The sequence below is a fragment of the Aquarana catesbeiana genome, linkage group LG06, assembly GCF_042186555.1.
Source record: "Aquarana catesbeiana isolate 2022-GZ linkage group LG06, ASM4218655v1, whole genome shotgun sequence".
Lineage (NCBI taxonomy): Eukaryota > Metazoa > Chordata > Amphibia > Anura > Ranidae > Aquarana > Aquarana catesbeiana.
In genome coordinates this window covers 408,835,876-408,858,372 of record NC_133329.1, presented here as the reverse complement: position 1 = coordinate 408,858,372, position 22,497 = coordinate 408,835,876, and the positions used below count along the sequence as shown (strand labels likewise).

Genomic DNA, 22,497 nt, shown 5'->3' with positions numbered 1-22,497 from the left:
AGAAACGTAGTATGTGACACTCCATGCTTGAACTCCTGAAAAGACAAGGTTGGGATCTTTCATGCTCTAGTAATGGGCCTCTTAGCTGCTGTGAAGATGTACTGTATATTACAAACAAGGCCTGGGGAATGTCCAGGAAAAAATTCCAAGCCTACTAACCACCAGCTCGCAGACAACCAAATTAACCTGTCTAACAGTATGCGTTAAAAACAGGGGTTTAGTCCACACGCATTTGCAACTGCATGCATAAGCCACAGAGCCTTGTCACGGCACGCTGATATCTGTGGTCCTAACACTAAAATATGAGTGTCCCCACAGTGGAGGCACATGCATTCTGATGGATAAATGAGAGCAGGTGGACTGAAGGGCAGCCCATCCCTTCTTAAAGGTACAGGAGCACACCAGACACCCAGCAATTAGCACAATGGCTGCAAAGGTGCTGGTGCGTTGCTGGACCAATACACACACCAAGGTGATCTAAAAAAAACTTGCCACCACCCTCATTTATAGCTGGCTATCGCGGTAAGCGGCATTGGATGGCTACAAACAGATACAAACTGTATGTTAGCCTTGCAAACTGAAAGCCACTGAAGTTGTGTTGTATACTACTCTGTAATGGTTTAAAGGTAGAATCAAACTTTTTATCCTATCCTAATGACGTTTTGTGATTTATCTGTTATGCAGAAGTTGAGTCCAGTTGGTTTATATAATTACTGATGGTGTTTTTTTTTTTCTATTTTCTGGAAGGGCGCCTCGACTGAGCGGATTACCCCAGCCATGTCCCCACTCCGGCTTCCACAAAGAGTGCTCAGCCCCACTGCTAGCATGTGAGTACTCTCAGCAAAGCGGCCTGCTCCCCATGCTATGGACACTCCGCATCATCACGGCTGCATTCCCGGGCCCCTCTATCTCCTCCAACATCCGTGTGCAAACTTCCCATGTTCATCTGCTATGACATACATCCCTGCCGATGATCTGCATGAACATTCCAGAACCACCCTGAGCCCCTACAGCTACCCGCTGAGCACAAACCATGGCTTAGAGGAGCCCTTGCTGAGCAGCATGCATCCGTTAAAGAGTGTAGGGTGCCATTTCGTGGGCGGAGATTGCCACCCTCTTCGGGCATGGCAAGTAGGCAACACAGCACCTGGTGCTATGGCTGAACCCAGGCTGTATCGGAGCTTGGAGAACCTACATTGGGCAGAGTCTAGCGTGTTTGCACACTACAGAAACTTGGATAGTGAATTTATTCTGCACTGTAGAAGCACTCGCAACCTGTCGGAAGGGTTGGTGGAGAACTTGCCTGTCCACGGTGTGACCGACAAGGTAGCCTTTCACCGGGACCTGCCGATGCCCCCACTTGCCAAACTTCATCATTGGCTTTTCCCTACAGTGGACGACAAGGTCTCCTACAGTGATGCCAAACGGGAACTGAAAGAAAAGCTCAGAACTCACAGCTCCAAGACCGTGGAGCCCGCTAGGCCTATTCGCCCACAGACTCTGATAGCCGACTGTGTGGCCAGAACCCCGGGGGAAAGACCATGCCACCACTGTAAGCATATGTTGGCCTGCTGCACACCTTCTGCACTTTCGAATAGCACAAATGCAGTGGTCAGGCATTGCACAAGCTTTTTAGCCCACAGGACTACTCCAGAGCAAATAAAGCAGGAGGCCAGGAGACGGCTACAACTACGAAGGCAAAACAGTTCCCCAAACCTGACGCTGTATCAAGGAGAGGCTGATGCTGGTGGTTTGGTCAAGTCAAAGACTGCCGAGTCATTCAGTGAGCGGAGACTGTGTCCTGGGAAAGGTTGGGAAACAGACCCTGCTAAAAGGCCAGGCACTAAGGGCAAATTGTACATCCCAACATTCGAAGAGTTCAAGAGAATGCGCAACAAGGAGAAAAACTCAACAACAAAGGGGAACGAGGGTTTGGAAATTGCTGAATCCTTGGCCAAAAATAAGCCAGAGCAAGACTATAAGGATGAAAACTCTCACTGGACAGTTAAGACAGACACCTCCAGCCGCAGGCCAGACCAAGAGACAATGACTATGGAGGATACATCTACATCCCCGGCCATCGAAATCAGCGAGACATCGGACTCCCGACCCAGGATGTGTTTGAGCAATGGCAATGCTGATGGCACAGCTCCACTCCCTGTAGAGTATAGCCCATTAGACAACAGAGCTTGCTCTTCATATCGGCCTGCTTTCACCACTCCCATTTGTTCCAGTCCTGTTCCGAGTTTCCCATTACAGGCTCTAACCATGCATAGTGAGAAAGACCAGCTTGTGTGTGAACCCCATGATGATGCACGTAGATTGGGTGGATTCCCTGGTGTGGCCGAGCATGGTCATGCTTCTGAAGCCCACTCTTCTTGCTGTCCGTCTTTGCTTCTAGAGGCAACTGACTTGTCCGGCTACAGTGCCAAGCTGCAGAAGATGAAGGATGGCCTCATAGGGTCCGCTCTGGACCTTATCAAGAAAAGGTAAATTCATTCATAAACAATGTATTGTTTTTTTTTTTCTTTTTTGTACATTTTAACATCTACTTTATTTCGTGTTGATATATATATATGTATATATATATATATATATATATATATATATATAGTATTTTTTTGTTTTGTTTTTTAAGCGAAACTCCAGGAAGGTATAAAAACAACACTAAATTCATAATCACATCATTAAAGTAGAATTAAATGTAAAACTTTTTTTTTTTCATTTTGGATAGAGTAAGGGAATGTTAAAACCCATTGGGGAGATTTCCCTTCACTTCCTGTCCCATATCCAAAACCTGAAGTCAAAGGAAATTATTCCAAAGTGAGGGAATCACTGGTTCTCCCCAGGACTAGTTACCCAATTGGAAGATTTCTCCACTATTCCTGGTGACAACCCAAAAGTTGCTATTTTGTTTCATTTTTATTCACCAGGACAGATATAGAGGGTGAGTCTCCCTAACAGGGGCACAGACAGCAATTAAAACTATTCGTTATAGGGATGAAACTTGCACGCTACTATGTGTAGTTTAAAGTGAAACTAGAACATCAAACTCCAATGAATATAGTGAAATAGAAAATCAGAGTAAACAAAAAAAAAAACACAAAAATATAATGCATGTGAACAGCTGCAACCACTTAGTTGTGTACTCAAAATCACTGCAGAAACAAATGAAAAAAGAAGAGGGGAGTGGTGCGCTTATTCAACATAATGTGCCGTTAACATAAAACCCATAAATAAAATAAACTAAAATAAAATGCAAAAAAAGTCCAAGTAAAACCAAATGGTAGGAATCAGTTTATATAGAGATAACTGTCTCATAGAACGGTAGCTTGAGTGAAGGAAAACAAAGCATCAGTCCAACATCGATTGTAAAATGTATTAAGATAACTCTTACGGGAGTGAATTTCCCTTCCTAGGGGTAGATCTCCTCTCACTTCCTGTTGTCTCCCTCCGTTATGGTACTATGGGGCATGAAATGGTCCCAACTGTATCCCAATCCATTAAATTGATCTATTGTGATAACAGCAGTGCCATCTACACAAGAAGTAGTAGTTTTTCGGAGCGAGCTTTTCTCTATATATAGAACTACCCAGTAGTGAGCGCAGGATGTGTTGGTGCTAAGATTCCATGCAGCATTTCGTCTTCGCTTAGGACCTGAATATCCCCGCAGATCCACCAGCAGGATTCCCCATTCGCTATCTGATGAGCCTTGTTTGACCTTTTGGCCAGTGTTGGAGGTGAGCGGCCAATCTATAAATTTTACAATCGATTTTGGACTGATGCTTTGTTTATCTCTATATAAACTGATTCCTACCATTTGGTTTGACTTTTTTTGCACTTTATTTTATTTTATTTTTGGGTTTTATATTAACGGCACATTATATTGAATAAGCGCACAACTCCCCCCCCCTTCTTTTTTCAATTAAAACTATTAATTTCTAATCCCTCTCTACCCTACCCAAAACTAAAAGAGCATGTAGTTATACTTTAAGGAATTATTCACACATACAGTGCACTTGGTTACAGTGGTGCAAGCTTTAAAGGGTGCCCATTATGAGGGGTTCCCACCATCCCTGTGCTGAGTTCCCAGGTCTGTACACCTGCTGTGCCCATTATGAGGAGTTCCCACCTACCCTGTGCAGAGTTTCTGGGTCTGTACACCTGCTGTGCCCATTATGAAGGGTTCCCACCATCCCTGTGCTGAGTTTCCGGGTCTGTACACGCTGCGCCCATTATGAGGAGTTCCCACCATCCCTGTGCCAAGTTCCCGGGTCTGTACACGCTGCGCCCATTATGAGGAGTTCCCACCATCCCTGTGCCAAGTTCCCGGGTCTGTACACCTGCTGTGCCCATTATGAGGAGTTCCCACCACCCCTGTGCCAAGTTCCCGGGTCTGTACACGCTGCGCCCATTATAAGGGGTTCCCATCATCCCTGTGCTGAGTTTCCGGGTCTGTACACCCGCTGTGCCCATTATGAGGGGTTCCCACCATCCCTGTGCTGAGTTCCCAGGTCTGTACACCTGCTGTGCCCATTATGAGGAGTTCCCACCACCCCTGTGCCGAGTTCCCGGGACTGTACACCTGCTGTGCCCATTATGAGGAGTTCCCACCACCCCTGTGCCAAGTTCCCGGGTCTGTACACCCGCTGTGCCCATTATGAGAGGGTTCCCACCATCCCTGTGCCAAGTTCCCGGGTCTGTACACCCGCTGTGCCCATTATGAGAGGGTTCCCACCATCCCTGTGCTGAGTTTCCGGGTCTGCACACCTGCTGTGCCCATTATGAGGAGTTCCCACCACCCCTGTGCCAAGTTCCCGGGTCTGTACACGCTGCGCCCATTATGAGGAGTTCCCACCATCCCCGTGCCAAGTTCCCGGGTCTGTACACCCGCTGTGCCCATTATGAGGGGTTCCCATCATCCCTGTGCTGAGTTTCCGGGTCTGTACACCCGCTGTGCCCATTATGAGGGGTTCCCATCATCCCTGTGCTGAGTTTCCGGGTCTGTACACCTGCTGTGCCCATTATGAGGGGTTCCCACCATCCCTGTGCTGAGTTCCCGGGTCTGTACACCTGCTGTGCCCATTATGAGGAGTTCCCACCACCCCTGTGCCAAGTTCCCGGGTCTGTACACCTGCTGTGCCCATTATGAGGAGTTCCCACCACCCCTGTGCCAAGTTCCCGGGTCTGTACACCCGCTGTGCCCATTATGAGAGGGTTCCCACCATCCCTGTGCCAAGTTCCCGGGTTTGTACACCCACTGTGCCCATTATGAGAGGGTTCCCACCATCCCTGTGCTGAGTTCCCGGGTCTGTACACCCGCTGTGCCCATTATGAGGGGTTCCCACCATCCCTGTGCTGAGTTTCGGGGTCTGTACACCCACTGTGCCCATTATGAGGGGATCCCACCATCCCTGTGCCGAGTTCCTGGGTCTGTACACCCGCTGTGCCCATTATGAGAGGGTTCCCACCATCCCTGTGCTGAGTTCTGTACATGACATGTATAGATGTTATATTTTGGAGCTGTAGGCAGTGAGAATTGCTGATGATGGATGTTGGTTGACCCTCTTCTCTCCTCACAGTTGTAGCACTGACAGCGGTGAGCCTCCAGCCAGTGGATCATGTGACGTCCCGAAAACTGATAGCAGCGCGTCAGAGGGACGGAGCTGTCAATCACCCGCCGTCTCAATGGCAACGCCAAGCTTCCAGAACGCACTAAGCACCGAGGTGCCCTCTGACCTCAAACCGAGTGTAAGTGGATAGCAATGACGGCTGCATTAGTAGGGAATTTACATGATGGTGTCATCTCTGAGCCGGCATCTCAGTCCAGGAAGCAGATGGTGACCCTGGCTGATGCTTTAACAAAGATTGTGCCGTCCTTCTGTAAGAGAAAAGCAGAAGAAGGCATTGTCAGGGGGAGTCCTGTGATCTATGTGAGAGGTGATACATACCTGCAAGTGTTACATTGACACATTACTGAGCATGCAATATTCAGTATACAGTGGGGGGAAAATAATGATTTGCTCCCCTGCAGATTGTGTAAGTTTTGCCCACTTACAAAGAAATGAAGGGTCTATCATTTTTATCATAGGTGTATTTTATATGATAGAGACAGGATATCAACCAAAAATCCAATTTTTTGGGTGGAGGGAATTTGTGGTGGAGGGGATGGTGGGGCAAAGATTTGGGCTGGGAGGGGCGGTTTCAGCAGGGGGGATTTGCGCTGGGAGGAGGGGAAATTTATAGTGAGTAAGCGTTTTTTTTTTTGGGGGGGGGGGGGGGTTCGCTAACATATAATGCTCATACATCTTGAGGGAAAGGGGGGGCATGGGCATGGGCTCTAGATGACCTTGTCCTAGCACTGATAGTATTGTTCATTGGCAAACTTCAGACATGTGCCTTCTTGTGCCGTGTTTGGAGGAAGAAAAATGCTGACAATGACCCTAAGAACACCATCCCTACAGTCACACGGAGGTGGAAACATGATGCTTTGGGGCTGTTTCTCTGATAAAGGTACAGACTGACTTTGCCGCATTGAGGGGCCAATGGACGGGGCCATGTATTGTAAGATCTTGGATGAGAATCTTCTTCCCTCAGCCAGAACACTGAAGATGGGTCATGGATGGGTCTTCCAGCATGACAATGACCCCAAACATACCGCCTAAGCACGTATGAGTGGTTCAAGAAGAAGCACTTTAAGGTCATGGAGTGGCCTAGCCAGTCTCCAAACCTTAATCCTATAGAGAAATGGAGGGAGCTGAAACTTCGAGTTTCCAAGAGACATCCAAGAAACCTTAAGGATTTAGAGAAGATCTGTAAAGAAGAGTGGACCAAAATCCCTCCTGAGATGTGTGCAAACCTGGTCACCAACTACAAGAAACGTCTGACCTCTGTGATTGCCAACAAGGGTTTCTCCACCAACTACTAAGTCATGTTTTGCTTGGGGATCAAATACTTATTTTTACTCACTGAACTGCAACTTAATTTATAACATTTGTATCATGTGGTTTTTTTCTGGATTTTTGGTTGATATTCTGTCTCTATCATATAAAATACACCTATGATAAACAATTATAGACCCTTAATTTCTTTGTAAGTGGGCAAATTTACACAATCTGCAGGGGATCAAATCATTATTTCCCCCCACTGTATATCTGATGTGAGGTCGGCTGACTTTTCAATGTCGGGTGGAGGAAGCACACGGCCTCCTTTTTCTTTAGAAATTTGAAGCTTTATTGTCTCGATCAGGGTGAGGTTTCCTGCAGGTAATATTGTCATTTTACACCCGATCATTAGCGGTTCTGGTCTGTATCCGCTCTATGAAGTCTAGTCTGTAGCCGGATGCAGAAAATAGATCGCTCTTTTCATCGATGCGGAGGAGGGGCCGCATCATCTGTACATCCATCCCCACAGACTGGAACAACCAACAATCTCCCTGTGAATGGATGGCTCCGCTCCCCTGTGACATCCTTCACTGAGTCTGTATTGGCTCAGAGAGAGGATTAGATGAGCTGCATGGAGTCAAGCTCCAGTCCTAGATGAGGCACCACAAGTTTCAGCCTGCCGTGAGCAATAGGAGAAAGCTGCTTTGGAGCAATACATGCTATACTGCCTTCTTCTGTGCAGGTGGGGGCAGCATGCCCGCGTTTATGCCCGCTCAGGTGCAGTGTGCTTATGGCAGCTCAATTATTTCAATGGGTTGTCCTACACGCTGTGCTTTTGTTACCAATCGTTATGGCCCCAGATTCTGGACTCACTTTAGCAAGGTGCATTGAGGTGCTGTTAAGGATTAAGAATAAATGAATGAGTGTGAACTGAGCTATTAAGTGTATAAAATACATTATGGCGGGGGGTTGGCAAGGCACCGATCGCAACTGTGTGCAGCCGACATGTAGATCGCGACTATGGACAATATAGTGGGGGGGTGCATGTGATGTAAAGGGGGGAAAAGGACACTGCTTTGGGAGGGCAGAGGACACTGATATGGGTGGGAGGGGCAGAGGACACTACAGTGGGGGGGGGGGGTGAGGGGACAGAGGACACTGCTTTTGGGGGGGGCACAGGACACTGCTATGGGGAGGGGCAGAGGATACTACAGTGAAGGGGGGCAGAGGACACTGCTTTGGGGGGACACAGGACACTGCTATTTGGGGGGGAGGACATTGCAGTGGGGGGGGGGGGGGTGAAGTGAAGGGGACAGAGGACACTGCTTTGAGGGGCACAGGACACTACCATGGAGGAGGGGCAGAGAACACTACAGTAGGGGAAGGTGATGTGAAGGGGACAGAGGACACTACTTTGGGGGGGGGGGGGGGGGCACAGGACACTGCTATGGGGGGGGGGGGCAGCGAACACTACAGTGGAGGAAGGTGATGTGAAGGGGACAGAGGACACTACTTTGGGGGGGGGGGGGCACAGGACACTGCTATGGGGGGGGGGCAGCGAACACTACAGTGGAGGAAGGTGATGTGAAGGGGACAGAGGACACTGCTTGGGGGGGCACAGGACACTGCTATGGGGGGGAGGGGCAGAGGACACTACAGTGGGGGGTGATCTGAAGGGGCAGAGGACACTGCTTTAGGGGGACACAGGACACTGCTCTGGGGGGAGAGGGGGGACAGAGGACACTACAGTGGGGGAGGGGTGAAGTGAAAGGGTACAGAGGACACTGCTTTGAGGGGCACAGGACACTGCTATGGGGGAGGGGCAGAGAACACTACAGTGGAGGAAGGTGATATGAAGGGGACAGAGGACACTGCTTTGGGGGGGGGGGGGGCACAAGGCACTGCTATGGGGGGGGCACAGGACACTGCTATGGGGAGGGGGGGCAGAGAACACTACAGTGGAGGAAGGTGATGTGAAGGGGACAGAGGACACTACTTTGGGGGGGGGCACACAGGACACTGCTATAGGGGGGGGCAGAGGACACTACAGTGGGGATAGAGTGATGTGAGAGGGGCACAGGACACTGCTATGGGGGGGGGAGGCAGAGGACACTACAGTGGGGGTAGGGTGATGTGAAAGGGGCAATGGACACTGCTATGGGGGGGGGGCAGAGGACACTACAGTGGGGATAGGGTGATGTGAGGGGGGCACAGGACATTGCTATGGGGGGGGCAGAGGACACTACAGTGGGGGTAGGGTGATGTGAGAGGGGCAATGGACACTGCTATGGGGGGGGGGGGGGCAGAGGACACTAAATTGGGGGTAGGGTAATGTGATAGGGGCACAGGACATTGCTATGGGGGGGAGTCAGAGGACACTACATTGGGGGTAGGGTAATGTGATAGGGGCACAGGACATTGCTTTGGGGGGGAGGCAGAGGACACTACAGTGGGGGTAGGGTGATGTGAGGGGGACAGAGGACACTGCTTTGGAGGGGGGCACAGGACACTACCGTAGGGGGGGGCAGAGGATACTACAGTGTGAGGGAGGTGATGTGAAGGGGGGCGGCAGAGGACACTGCTTTGAGGGGGAGCACAGGACACTGTTATTGGGGGCAGAAGACACTACAGTGGGGGGGGGGGGTGATGTGAAGGAAACTGCTGGGGGGCACAGTACACTGCTTTTGGGGGGGTACAGGACACTGCTGGGTGGGCACAAAGAATCAGAGGATACTACAGTGTGGGGTGGGGGGGAGAGTGTAGGGGGCAGATGACACTGCTATGGGGGGGGGGGAGCAGCCCCCCCCACCCCGGATTATAGGAAGATTCAAAAACAAAGCAAGGGGAGAATTATCACTACATTTATTTTCAGGATTTGCATCATAACATATCTATGGAACAAATCTAGCAGGTATGATAAATAGATGGACTGGCGGTGTCACTCATTATCTCTCATTATCTTTGTCATTCAGCTCTGCAGTCCCGGGTGTCGGAGGTCGAGCTCAGACATGACTCATGAAGCCGGTGACTCAGGGAAAAGCCAGCGTGGCTGCCGCCTGCGCCCACACTTCAGTGACCCCATGCCCACGGACGCAGTGAAGAGGAAACAGCTGGAGCTGAAGATCGCAGCGGCGGCCCGGCAGCACGCACACCGGCAGAGGCAGGAGAAAGAGAACGGTACCCGCTGAGCTATTATACTTTACATACATTAATGCTGAACCCCACCCCCCACTCAACCCCCACCCACCAGAGGGGTCACCTACCCTGAGCCCATGGAAGGGTTAATGGAAAGCTGGCAATGTATTATACTGTATAATATGTCACAGAGAACATCCACCAACAATGGACAATTTATTGCTTTGGGCGGGACATTTAAATCATCACTAACCCTTCTCCACTCTAGTGACCACTAAAATAAAAAAATATATATTTTTTTAGTTTTGGGTAGAATAGGAAAGGGTTAGAACCCTTGACAGATTTTTTTTAGTTTTGTTTTTTTTGCTGTCCTATTGGGGAGATTTCCCTTCACTTCCTGTCCCGGAGACACAAGAGAAACTGGGAGAGTCATCTCTTCAGATGTGCAGCTAAATCCACCACTCCTCTGAAGAGCAATCTGAGTTCAGATTGCTTTTCAGCAGTGATTAACAGGCAGTGAGGAGGCGATGTGACTTTTCCTCATTGCCTGTTTTATACCTCATTGTTGCCAACAAACGCACAGCAACCACATGCAAAGCGCGTGGTTGTGGGGGGTTTGCAGCTCTTTCCTATTCTACGTCTGGTATAAATTTTTTGGGGGAAAGACCCCCAAGCCATTTTTTTTTTAATTTTGGCACGGGGTTCCTCTTAAACTCCATACTAGAATCCCGCTGACAGGAGATGAGTCATGGTTGTTAAGGACGAGGTGGCCGCCCGCTTCTTAACAACCAGCAATTCTCAAAGAATCCAAATTAATTAAATGAATTTAAATTGAAATAAATCTGAAAATTTCATTATAACTTTTTTGGATTTGTTCACATTTGTTACTATGTCCATTGTTCCCATTAAAATCCATACCAGACGTAAGGGCCTGGTATGGATTGGGGGGACCCCACGCTGTTTTTTTTTTTAATGTAACTGGCATTTGTTTTGTTTACATTCTGCTGACAGCAGGGAATCCCGCTGGCAGAAGATGAGTCATGGTTGTTAGGCACGCGGTGGCTGCCCACTTTTTTATAACCGTCTCTTCTTAATGTACCCGAATGAAACTAAATGAATGCCGAAGATACCAAACGTATTCCAAAAACGAATCGGTTCTAGACATGTGCACTGCCGAAAAATGTGTTCGTTTTCGTTTCGTTTTGTTTTTGTTTGTTTTTTTTTTTTCATTTTTCAGGACATTCATTATGATCGCAATTCGAAAATTCGTGATTTTGTAAATTCGTAATTTTGTAAATTCGTAATTTTGTAAATTCGTAAATCCGAAAATAAGAAAGAAAATACAAAAACTCGAAAGACTGAAAATCCAAAAATTCTAAATAATAGCTAACTAACTAATAATAACAACTAACTATTAAATTATAGGTATTGCAATTTCCTTTCAAATTTGGTTGTTAGTGAACGTAACGAATACCAATTTATCCGAAGTTACAAATTATCCGAAATAACGAATGCCGAATCTAAACAAATGTAAAAACTAAGTTCCTCAAAAAGTGGGACTTTAAAGAACCAGAAATGCTCAAGGAGTAGGGAATTTTGTAAAAATACAAATTTATTACAACATGTCAGCAGAATTTATACAGTTGACACACATGATAGTGATAAGAATAAACATGAAAAACAAACAATACAAAAAAGGAGAAGGAAAGCCCAGAGCAACTGTCGGAAAGACAGAAGAAATCCAACGTGTTTCGACGAATGAGGTAGAGGTCTTCTTCAGGGTAAGTGGGCTGACATTTTCCAGATCAATACATACAATCTATAATATCAATAGATAAAAAATTACAAATGCATGTCAAAGTTCATAATGTAACATAACTTATAACATAAAAGTTATAACAAAAGAACAAAATGTGCATGCAGGTATCCATACTGACCTCACGTGCCTTATGTGTCCATTAGAATAGATTCCCAGCTCAACAGATAAAAGAAGACTAGAACGCCAGTGAAATGCCATGTAGCCAAAGCAGGAGGGAAAACTGAGCCGTGACCCCATAAAAGATCCCCCCCCCATGTTCGCCTTAACCTACCTCCCAAAAAGGGGCCTGAGGAGCATCAAAGGAAGATCCAGCAAAAATCTAAGTATATGCAGAAACAAAAAGAAATAGACCAATAATGAATAGATTATACTATAAAAAATCGTACTATAAAATAAAAAATAAATACACCAGAACAATGGACGCTCAGTAGTGTCATCCAAACAGTTGATAATAATAATCATACCTATCATTTAGAGGTTTGTAAGATGAATCTATCACCATGGAAGTTGGTCCATACCGCAAAGACAGATCCCACTGTAGAAGGCCTTTCAGGTCACCTGTATCCAGGTGACAGATGCACCCCGTTGGGGTCAGGAGTGCACCGCTATGATAGTGGACCCTAAGGCTGACTGCTGCAGATGGAACTCGGGGTGGTTCAGGAAGGCAGGTCCCCTGGAGCACCAACACGGATCCCACAGTGAGTTAGAGCATAGATTCCCCGGGGCGCAGAGTCTAAGAGCCAGTAGGTGTTCACCAGAGCCTCTAGTGGTGAGGATGGACTGGGCTGCAACTGGCTCCAGGTCGCGTCCCCCAGGGTCTCCCAGCTCACGCTCACGGTAGGCTACAGGAGGATAGAGAGGAAACAGCAGCCCAGGACAGCAAGGAATAGTAAGGAGGTAGCCAAATGTCTTGGCGACTAGCAGACAAGGATAACAGAGAACACGCCAAAAGTCAGGGTCACAGGCAAACAGGGATAGTCGAGAACGCGCCAAAGGTCAGGGTCACAAGCAGACAGGGATAGGCGGGAACACGCCAAGATCAGTAACAGAGACAGAGACAAACTTAGAGCACACGGCAAACAGGAAGCCAAACACACAATATTGCACGGCAAGGCAGGCTTGGAGAATACGGTGTTAAATAGTGGTTCCTGTTGAGGCTAGGGTGGAGCCACACTGAGGGAAGATTACTTAAGCATGCAGGTGTGAAAGTACAAGCCTCAAGGCCGATACACAGACCAGGTAAGAGACAGACAGGTCATGAATGTATTACTGCAAGGTCATGACAAGGCCACTGTAGAAGGACAGTGGGATCTATCTTTGCGCTATTGACCAACTTCCATGGTGATAGATTCACCTTACAAACCTCTAAATGATAGGTATGGTTATCATTATCACCTGTTTGGACGACACTACTGAGCGTCCATTGTTTTGGTGTATCAATTTTTTGTTTTACAGTAGGATTTTTTTATAGTATAATCTATTCATTATTGGTCTTTTTCTTTTCTTTTTGTTTCTGCATATACCTAGATTTTTGTTTGATCTTCCTTTGACGCTGCTCGGGCCCCCTTTTGGGAGGCAGGTTCAGGCAAACACAGGGGGGATCTTTTATGGGGCCACGGCTCGGTTTTCCCTCCTGCTTTGGCTACATGGCATTTTACTGGAGTTCTAGTCTCCTTTTATCTGTTGAGCTTGGAATCTATTCTGATTGACACATAAGACACGTGGGGTCAGTATGGATACCTGCATGCACACTTTGTTCTTTTGTTTTAACTTTTAGGTTATAAGTTATGTTACAAAATGACAAATGCATGTCAAAGTTCATAATGTATCTATTAATATCATAGATTGTATGTATTGATCTGGAAAATGTCAGCCCACTTACCCTGAAGAAGACCTCTACCTCATTTGTCGTAACGCGTTGGATTTTTTCTGTCTTTCCGACAGTTGATCAGGGCTTTCCTTCTCTTTTTTTGTATTGTTTGTTTTTCATGTGTATTCTTATCACTTACATATGTGTCAACTGTATACATTTTGCTGACATGTTGTAATAAATTTGTATTTTTCCAAAATGTACTACTCCTTGAGCATTTCTGGTCCATTAAAGTCCCACTTTTTGAGGAACTTAGTTTTTACATGTTGTATTAGGGATGTGGACCTGAACTAGCTCTTTCCCAATCAGTTGGCAATAACCCCCTTTTTGTTATAAGAATGTAAACAAATGGAACGGAACAAATTAATAATAAATAATAATAAAAAGTTTTTATCATTATTATTGTTATTTATTATTATTAATGCGTTACGTTCCATTCGTTTAGATACGGCATTTGTTATTTCTGATAATTTGTAACTTTAGGTAGATTCGTATTCGTTAAGTTTACTAACAGCCAAATTTGAAAGGAAATTGCAATACCTATAATTTTATTAGTTAGTTATTATTTCAGGATTTTTGAATTTTCCAGGTTTTCGGATTTTCGAATTTAAAAATTTACGAATTTTCGAATATTCAAATTTACAAATATTCAGAAAAATTTGTTAAACAGGTTTTCGTTAATTCGGATATTTCTGAATTAACAAATTTGTCAAAATTCGTTAAAAAACGAATTCGGAACGAAACAAACTGCACAGGTGTAATTGGTTCTATTAACGAATGCTTCTGAAATGAATTCTTGAATTAACAAATACATCCGAAACCGAAATAAAATTTACTTCCACCAGAAACCAGACAATCGGCTTAACAAATGTGAGCCAAATAGTATAGCAGCCGGGAGTGCTCCTGCCAACATACAGTGCATCCGGAAAGTACAGCGCTTCACTTTTTCCACATTTTGTTATGTTACAGCCTCATTCCAAAATAGATTAAATTCATTATTTTTCTCAAAATTCTACAAACAATCCCCCATAATGACAACGTGAGAGAAGTTTGTTTGAAATCTTTGCAAATTTATTAAAAATAAAAAACAAAAAAATTCTCATGTACATAAGTATCACAGCCTTTGCTCAATACTTCCGGTGAAGCTCCTTTGGCACCAATTACAGCCTCAAGTCTTTCTGAGTATGATGCTACAAGCTTGGCACACCTATTTTTGGGCAGTTTCTCCCATTCTTCTTTGCAGGACCTCTCAAGCTCCATCAGGTTGTATGGGGAGCGTCGGTGCACAGCCATTTTCAGATCTCTCCAGAGATGTTCAATAGGGTTCAAGTCTGGACTCTGGCTGGGCCACTCAAGGACATTCACAGAGTTGTCCAATAGCCACTCCTTTGTTATCTTGGCTGTGTGCTTAGGGTCATTGTTGAACCTTCGCCTCTGTCTGAGGTCCAGAGCGCTCTGGAGCAGGTTTTCATCAAGGATGACCTGTACATTGCTGCATGCATCTTTCCCTCGATCCCGACCAGTCTCCCAGTTCCTACCACTGAAAAACATCCCCACTGCATGATGCTGCCACCACCATGCTTCACTGTAGGGATGGTATTGGCCAGATGATGAGCGGTGCCTGGCTTCCTCCAGACATGATGCTTGCCATTTAGGCCAAAGAGTTCATTCTTTGTTTCATCAGACCAGAGAGTTTTGTTTCTCATGGTCTGAGAGTCCTTCAGGTGCCTTTTGCCAAACTCCTGGTGGGCTGTCATGTGCCTTTTACTGAGGAGTAGCTTCCGTCTGGCCACTCTACCATACAGGCCTGATTGGTGGAGTGCTCTCTCCACAGAGAAATGTTGCAGCGCTGTCAAAGTGACCATCAGATTCTTGGTCACCTCCCTGACTAAGGCCCTTCTCCCCGGATCGCTCAGTTTGGCCGGACGGCCCGCTATAGGAAGAGCTCTAATGGTTCCAATCTTCTTCCATTTACAGATGATGGAGGCCACTGTGCTCATTGGGACCTTCAATACTGCAGAAATTTTTCTGTACCCTTCCCCAGATCTGTGCCTCCAAACTATCCTGTCTCAGAGGTCTACAGACAATTCCTTGGACTTCATGGCTTGGTTTGTGCTCTGACATGCACTGTTAACTGTGGGTCCTTATATAGACATGTGTGTACCTTTCCAAATCATGTCTACTCAACTGAATTTACCACAAGTGGACTCCAATCAATTTGTGGAAACATCTCAAGGATGATCAGTGGAAACAGAATGCACCTGAGCTCAATTTTGAGTGTCATGGCAAAGGCTGTGATACTTATGTACATGGGATTTTTTCCTTTTTTATTTTTAATAAATTTGAGAAGCTTTCAAACAAACTTTTTTCACGTTGTCATTATGGGGGATTGTTTGTAGAATTTTGAGGAAAATAATTAATTTAATCCATTTTGGAGTATGACTGTGACATAACAAAATGTGGAAAAATTGAAGCACTGTGAATACTTTCTGGATGCACTGTAAGACTTATGTCAGCGACAGTGGAAGGGTCACTCCTAGGCTAGTCTATACAAAATTTAAAAAAAAGACAGTTTTGGCTTTAGATGACAACGCTCAAGTTGCTAACCTCTATGTTCTCTATGGTGCAGGGCCGATGTTGATGAAAGCCAACACCACCACTTCCTGCAGCACTGGCAAAGAGGGGAACCATTCATCAAGACGGTCCTATCGGTCGCGCCATCGCTGGAGCAACATCAGCAGCTTGAGCACGGACAGCGGCATCGTAGGAGTCAGCGACGAGAGAGATGAGTGCGAAGGGAGCACCAGGCCGGCCAAGCCTGGGGAGGTGGAGCGGGCGGACAGCGGCATTGGGGATGCCTTATCTCGGAGGTGGAGAGCCAGAGTGGCGGAATGCAGCGCTTCTTTGGAGGCCTGGGAGGCCCACCGGCCTTGCATAGACTGCGGGGAGAGCAATTTCGCCATGGACACTGAGAGCCGGGGCAAGAGGAGAGAGACCCTGTGCATGAAATGCCTCACCCGCCGCATGGAGCGCAAGGAAGCCGTCCTAGAATTCGTCAACACGGAGACAAGTTACAGGGAGGATCTGAGGATCATTAAAGAGGAATTCTACCTCCCAATGCAGACGGCGGGATTACTGACTCAGGAGCAGCTGGTTATCGTGTTCAGCAACATACAGGAACTCATCGACCTCAATGAGAAGTTCCTCGAGGTCCTCCAAGAAGAGATTGACCAAGCGTTTGACCAGGTAAAAGCTCAGGGACACAAAAAGTTGGTCAAATTAAAGGCAGAGAAACAAGAATGGAGCTGCTCAACTTCAGAGTCCATTTATTGGTGTCACCTGATATAGAGAAAATCTACCTGCTCCACTTACGCGTTTCACTCCAGCAGGAGCTTAATCATAGAGTAAAACGCATTAGAGCTAGCCGTCAAGTTCAGCAACTTACAAGAATTCATTCATCTCAATGAGAAGTTCCTTGAGGTCCTCCAAGAAGAGATCAACCAAGCGTTTGACCAGGTAAAAGCTCAGGACACAGAGACATGAAAGAGTTACTAAGTGAGCAAGTTCCTTTTGGAGTGAAATGCGTAACAGGTGGATTTTCTCTGTATGGAGCGATACCCACAAATGTTCCCTGGAATTTTTAAAGTTGAGTGGGTCCATTCTTGTTTCTCTACCTTTGATGTTAACAGGTCTGGTACTATCTTGGAGCCAGCACCCTTTGGTTGGGTGGAGCTGGCTGTGGATTAGTTGGGATTTTTGGGCACATTAAGGTAGTGCTGTGAGCAGACAGCAAAAATTATGTCACTTAGGCCATGACAAGAACACTGAATTTTGTTTTTTCTAAAACCCCACATAACACATAGAAAATACCTGCTGATCCTACCTTGGCTGTGCATTTCCTTAAGCAGGGTGACAACACTTTTTAAATGGTGGCCAAATCACTGTAACGTTGTCACCCTTGTCAGCTGCTGCAGTGGATTGAACTATAGCAGTGTGTGAGGATGTACAGAGTGGGGTGAAATTATCAAAGTTGTTACTGCTCGTTACTCCTCACTCTCCCTTTGTCCTACCTGTCAGGCGAGAGATGAGACGTACATTCATTGCTTGTAGCTGTACACTCACTACATTGTAGCAAAGTGTCATTTCTTCAGTGTTGTCACATGAAAAGATAGAATAAAATATTTACAAAAATCTGAGGGGTGTACTCACTTTTGTGAGATACTGTATTTGCCTAGAGTTCAGTTTTAAGAGGGTGAAAGTGGCACTTCTACCTTGCAGCACAGGAGTCCTCATTCCAAATCCCAGCTAGGCAGTTATCTGCCTGGGGTTTGCATGTTCTCTTTGTTACTTGCGTTTCCTTGCTACTTGCGTTTGTTACTTGCGTTTCCTTCGGGTACTCCAGATTCCTCCAACATTCTAAAGGCATGCTGGAATGTGTTGTAATATGGGGAGCCATGCAACCAGCCAGCTGCTTGCAAAAGCAAACAGTCTTTATTGTACTCTCAAAACCAGCAAAGAAAGTAGTTTTCTTCAGTAAAACAAACACAAAACAGTCCATACTTCTGGAGTAGTAAAAAAATAGCCCAATGGCTCACCTCCAGTTATACCAGTCCCACACGAGGGTTCAGGGTTCCCACTCTTTTTGGCGTATTGCAAAGGCCGCAGGAGCTCAGAAAAACGATGTCTCAGTTGCCAGACAGTCACACTTTCTCATAGCTGTGAAATGTTCTACCTTACCAAAACCTGCTGACTGTTTCCTGTTCCTTTTTCTGGGCTGTCCTACAGATGGGTTAAAGTGGTTGTAAAGGCTGAAGGTGCATTTTATGCATGAAGGTAAAAAACCTTCAGTGTTCAGCTGCCCCCTCAGCTCCCCTAATACTTACCTAAGCTCAATCCCAATCCAGCGATGTGCATGAGACCCGAGGCTCTCCCGGGTCTGTCTCTCCTGATTTATTTGAGATGCAACAGCAGGAGCTGGAGCAGGAGCAGAAGCAACAGGAGCAACTGGCTCCTGCTGCTGTCAATCACAGCCAGTGAGGTGGGATCAGGGGGTAGTGCTGAGCCATGCTCTCTGTATCTTATGGACACAGAGAGCTGGCTCAGAAGCATGCACACATGAGTGCCCCCATAGCAAGAATGCAGAATTTCTATGGCGGCACTCTGCAAAGGGGAGGGGCCCAGAGCACCGGTGAGGGGACCCGAGAAGAGGAGGATCGGGACTGCTGTGTGCAAAACTTTTACACAGAGCAGGTAAGTATAACATTTTTTTTTTTTTTTTGCTATCTTAAAATTTTCCTTTACAATCACTTTAACTCTTTTGGGACCAAAGTACTTGTAATCAGGTTTTGGAAGCTCTTTTCCATCCAAAAGCTCTCAGAGCCTCTGAATTCCATGTCTCAAATGAGGACTTACCAATTCAGAGAGTACTGCAAGACAACAGTGGCGTCTCCAGCTTTCAAATTTAGGGGGGGCACATGGGGGGACAGGGACAAAAGTAGGGGGGCAACTATAAAATGCATATATATATAAATATATATATACTGGGGCCCTTTACTACGACCCCACAACGAGCCCTTTCACATGTTCTGCAGTGAGCTCCCTTCCTACTGTATTGGGGCCCCCCAGGGTGGCAGAAAACAAGAGATATATGTCACCAGCATACCAAGAAAATATAAGGATCCAAAGCAGTGGGAGAACTATCAGGGTTGCAAAGGTTGTCTTGCCTCCGGGCACTGGGGTTCTGCCACTGTGGGGTTCCCCAGCCTCCTCTTGCTGTCCTGCCCCTGCTATTGACAGCGCTGGTCTGGCATCTGGAATTTACAGGCTGGTTCTCCTGTCCTAAGGACGGGAGAAATCAGTCTGTTTTTTCAGTAACTGAGAGTCCTGGTGGAGTCCTTCCTGCAACTCGCTCTTCTCCCTGCCAATGAGGATGCAGGTGAAGGAGCAGATCGGGAGGCCGTGCTTGTGTGAGCACTCGCATTATGCAGTGTCAGTGAGCAGGGGAGGGGGGAGGAACCACCCGCAGGAGCTGACTGGGGACTCTCTCCCTCTTAGACATTGATTTTTTGTAAAAAAAAAAAAAATTTTTTTTTTTTGGGGGGGGCACATGGTGGGGCACAGCATAATGTTGGGGTGGTCAGGGCCCCCTCTGGCCCCCCCTTAGGGACGCCATTGCAAGACAATACTCTCCAACCGGACATTCCCCCGGAACCCTTCAACCTGCATGGATGAGAACCCCTGAGTATTAAAATGTGTTCACATCATCCCCCTTAAAGGGACCACAGCCCAAATAGTGAGGAAATATACCTCCCATCCAGGACCCATTCCTGGTGTCCTGTACAGTGTATATGACATAGGGACCTTGTCAGCAGGGACTGATATGAATGTACAGCATGTAAAGCACTACATAAATTGGTGGTGCTCAGGGCCATGGATAAGGGGGTACCAACAGTCCTGTATGGAGCCTGGGCCAGCAGGAGGGCCCAGGCAGGAGAGTGAATCGGATCTGGGCAGGAAGGGTGATCGGTGCTGCGGGGGGGGGGGGGGTGCACAATTACTGGAGCTGAACCCCTGTATGGTTCCCTCTGCAGCAGCTGAAAGCTGGCTTCTTCTACTCTCCCTCCCGCCGGTTTTCAGCTGCTGCAGAGAGGCTACCCTCCACTGAACCGATCACCCTCCCTGTGCACCATATGTTGCCCCTGCTGCTCAGCCCCCCTGTGTGCCCCGTTTGCCCCCACAGTGCTGCTGGCTTTCCTCCCCTCTATCCCACCGACAGCTACAAGCACATGATAGGATCCTTCAGGATATGTCACATTTACCAGCCACTTCCTTTCATGAATTAACTTAATGAGTGATTGGTACTGATCACTCACTGTGTTCAAACATAACTGAATCATATTAGGTTGGCTGTATGAGGCCCTGTGGTTTCTAACAGGAGCCCTGTTGGTGTTATATAAATGCCTTCAATAAATAAAAGTATCATCATTTGAGCTCTGCACATAAATGCTAATGCTAGTTCTTTGTACAGTGATAAAACGTATTTGTTCGCTCATTAAGTAAGCCTTGTGTTGTGTTCTCCCCACCACAGGGTGACGATGACCTGATGACAATCTGCATCGGGGAGATCTTCTTGGACTTTGTCAACATGCTGCCGGCCTTCCAGACCTACTGCCTCCAGCAGCCGACATCAGTGGCTACGCTCAACGCCCTGGAGAAGGAGAAGGAGCTCTTAAGGTGAGACAATGCTGGAAATCCCTTCACTGATCATCACATCTATTCCACACAGAATTTTTTGTGAAGTTTATCACTTTATAAAGATTTTCAACTGTTCCTGGAAAATCATTATTTTACACATTGATCATGTATCTATGACACTTGAATTGTTGACTAGAGCCAAAAAACAACTAATCGATTAATCGACAATCAATTATGAAAATAGTTGTCAACTATTTTCATAATCGATTAGTTGGTCAGCCTGCATAAAGAATGCATTATTTGTTTACACATCAGGAAATACAGTGCAGCACACATACAGCTCAGTACACCATCCATACATGTCAGTAAGTGCCTGAGAACTTGTATATGTGAATGTGTGAGGAGCAATGCCTCATGGGACATGTAGTCCTGGGCAGGAAGTGAGTGGTTCTAAAGGCAGAGGTTTTTTTTACCTTGCTCTAGGGGTACTCTATACTGTACTTTCCAGCTTGCTATTGGGGAACTCTGAAGGCAGGAGGAGCCAAAAGCGTCAGTGGGGGACCCTAGAAGAGGAGAGTCAGGGCTGCTCTGTGCAAAACCATTACACAGAGCAGGTAAGTATGACATGTTTGTTGTTTAACCACCTGCCGACCAGCCGCCGCCATTATACTGCAGGATCTTCCCGCGAATCGCCGTAGCTGTACGTCGGCTCCTTTAAGAGCCATAGCAGGCGCGTGCGCCCACTGCACAGCGAAGGGGACCTGATGCGCGTGGCCTGCAGCCGCGATGTCCACCGGCCACCCGCAATTGCGGGAAAGAGAGCCAGAATGGGGATGTGTCAATGTAAAGAAAACAGAACCCCATTCTGACAAAGGAGGAGAGAGAGAGATCTGCTGTTCCTAGTGATCAGGAACAGCAATCTCTCTCCTCCTCCAGTCAGTCCCATCCCCCACAGTTAGAAACACCTCCCAGGGAACACATTTAACCTCTTGATCGCCTCCTAGTGTTAACCACTTCCCTGCCAGTGACATTTACACAGTAATTAGTGCATTTTTATAGTACTGATGGCTGTATAAATGTCAATGGTCCCAAAAAAGTGTCAAAAGTGTCCGATCTGTCCGCCGCAATGTCGCAGTCCCCGCTAAAAATCACAGATTGCCGCTATTACTAGTAAAAAATAAATAATAAAAATGCCATAAATCTATCCCCTATTTTGTAGACGCTATACATTTTGCGCAAAACAATCAATATAGGCTTATTGCAATTTTTTATTTTTTTTTTTTTTTACCAAAAATATGTGGAAGAATACATATTGGCCTAAACTGATGAAAACATTTTTTTTAGGGGGGGGATATTTATTATAGCAAAAAGTAAAAAAAATTTATTTATTTTCAAAATTGTTGCTCTTTTTTTATTTATAGCACAAAAAATAAAACCCGCAGAGGTGGTCAAATACCACCAAAAGAAAGCTCTATTTGTGGGAAAAAAAGGACGTCAATTTTGTTTGGGTACAGCATTGCACGATCACGGTCAGTTAAAGCAACGCAGTGCCGTATCGCAAAAAAAATGGAATGGTCATTAAGGGGGAAAATTTT

General features: G+C 46.4%; 1 protein-coding gene across 1 annotated transcript in view; it reads left to right on the top strand.

Annotated features, from left to right (window-relative positions):
* The window catches only part of LOC141147268 (uncharacterized), a 137,239-nt gene that overhangs the window by 98,112 nt on the left and 16,630 nt on the right, over positions 1-22,497 (top strand). The window contains exons 2-6 of the mRNA XM_073634474.1: positions 748-2,489; positions 5,583-5,751; positions 9,857-10,061; positions 16,338-16,954; positions 20,796-20,941. Of these exons, the coding sequence (XP_073490575.1) occupies positions 865-2,489; positions 5,583-5,751; positions 9,857-10,061; positions 16,338-16,954; positions 20,796-20,941 (2,762 nt within the window). The 5' untranslated portion in view covers positions 748-864. The remainder of the gene's footprint in view (positions 1-747; positions 2,490-5,582; positions 5,752-9,856; positions 10,062-16,337; positions 16,955-20,795; positions 20,942-22,497) is intronic.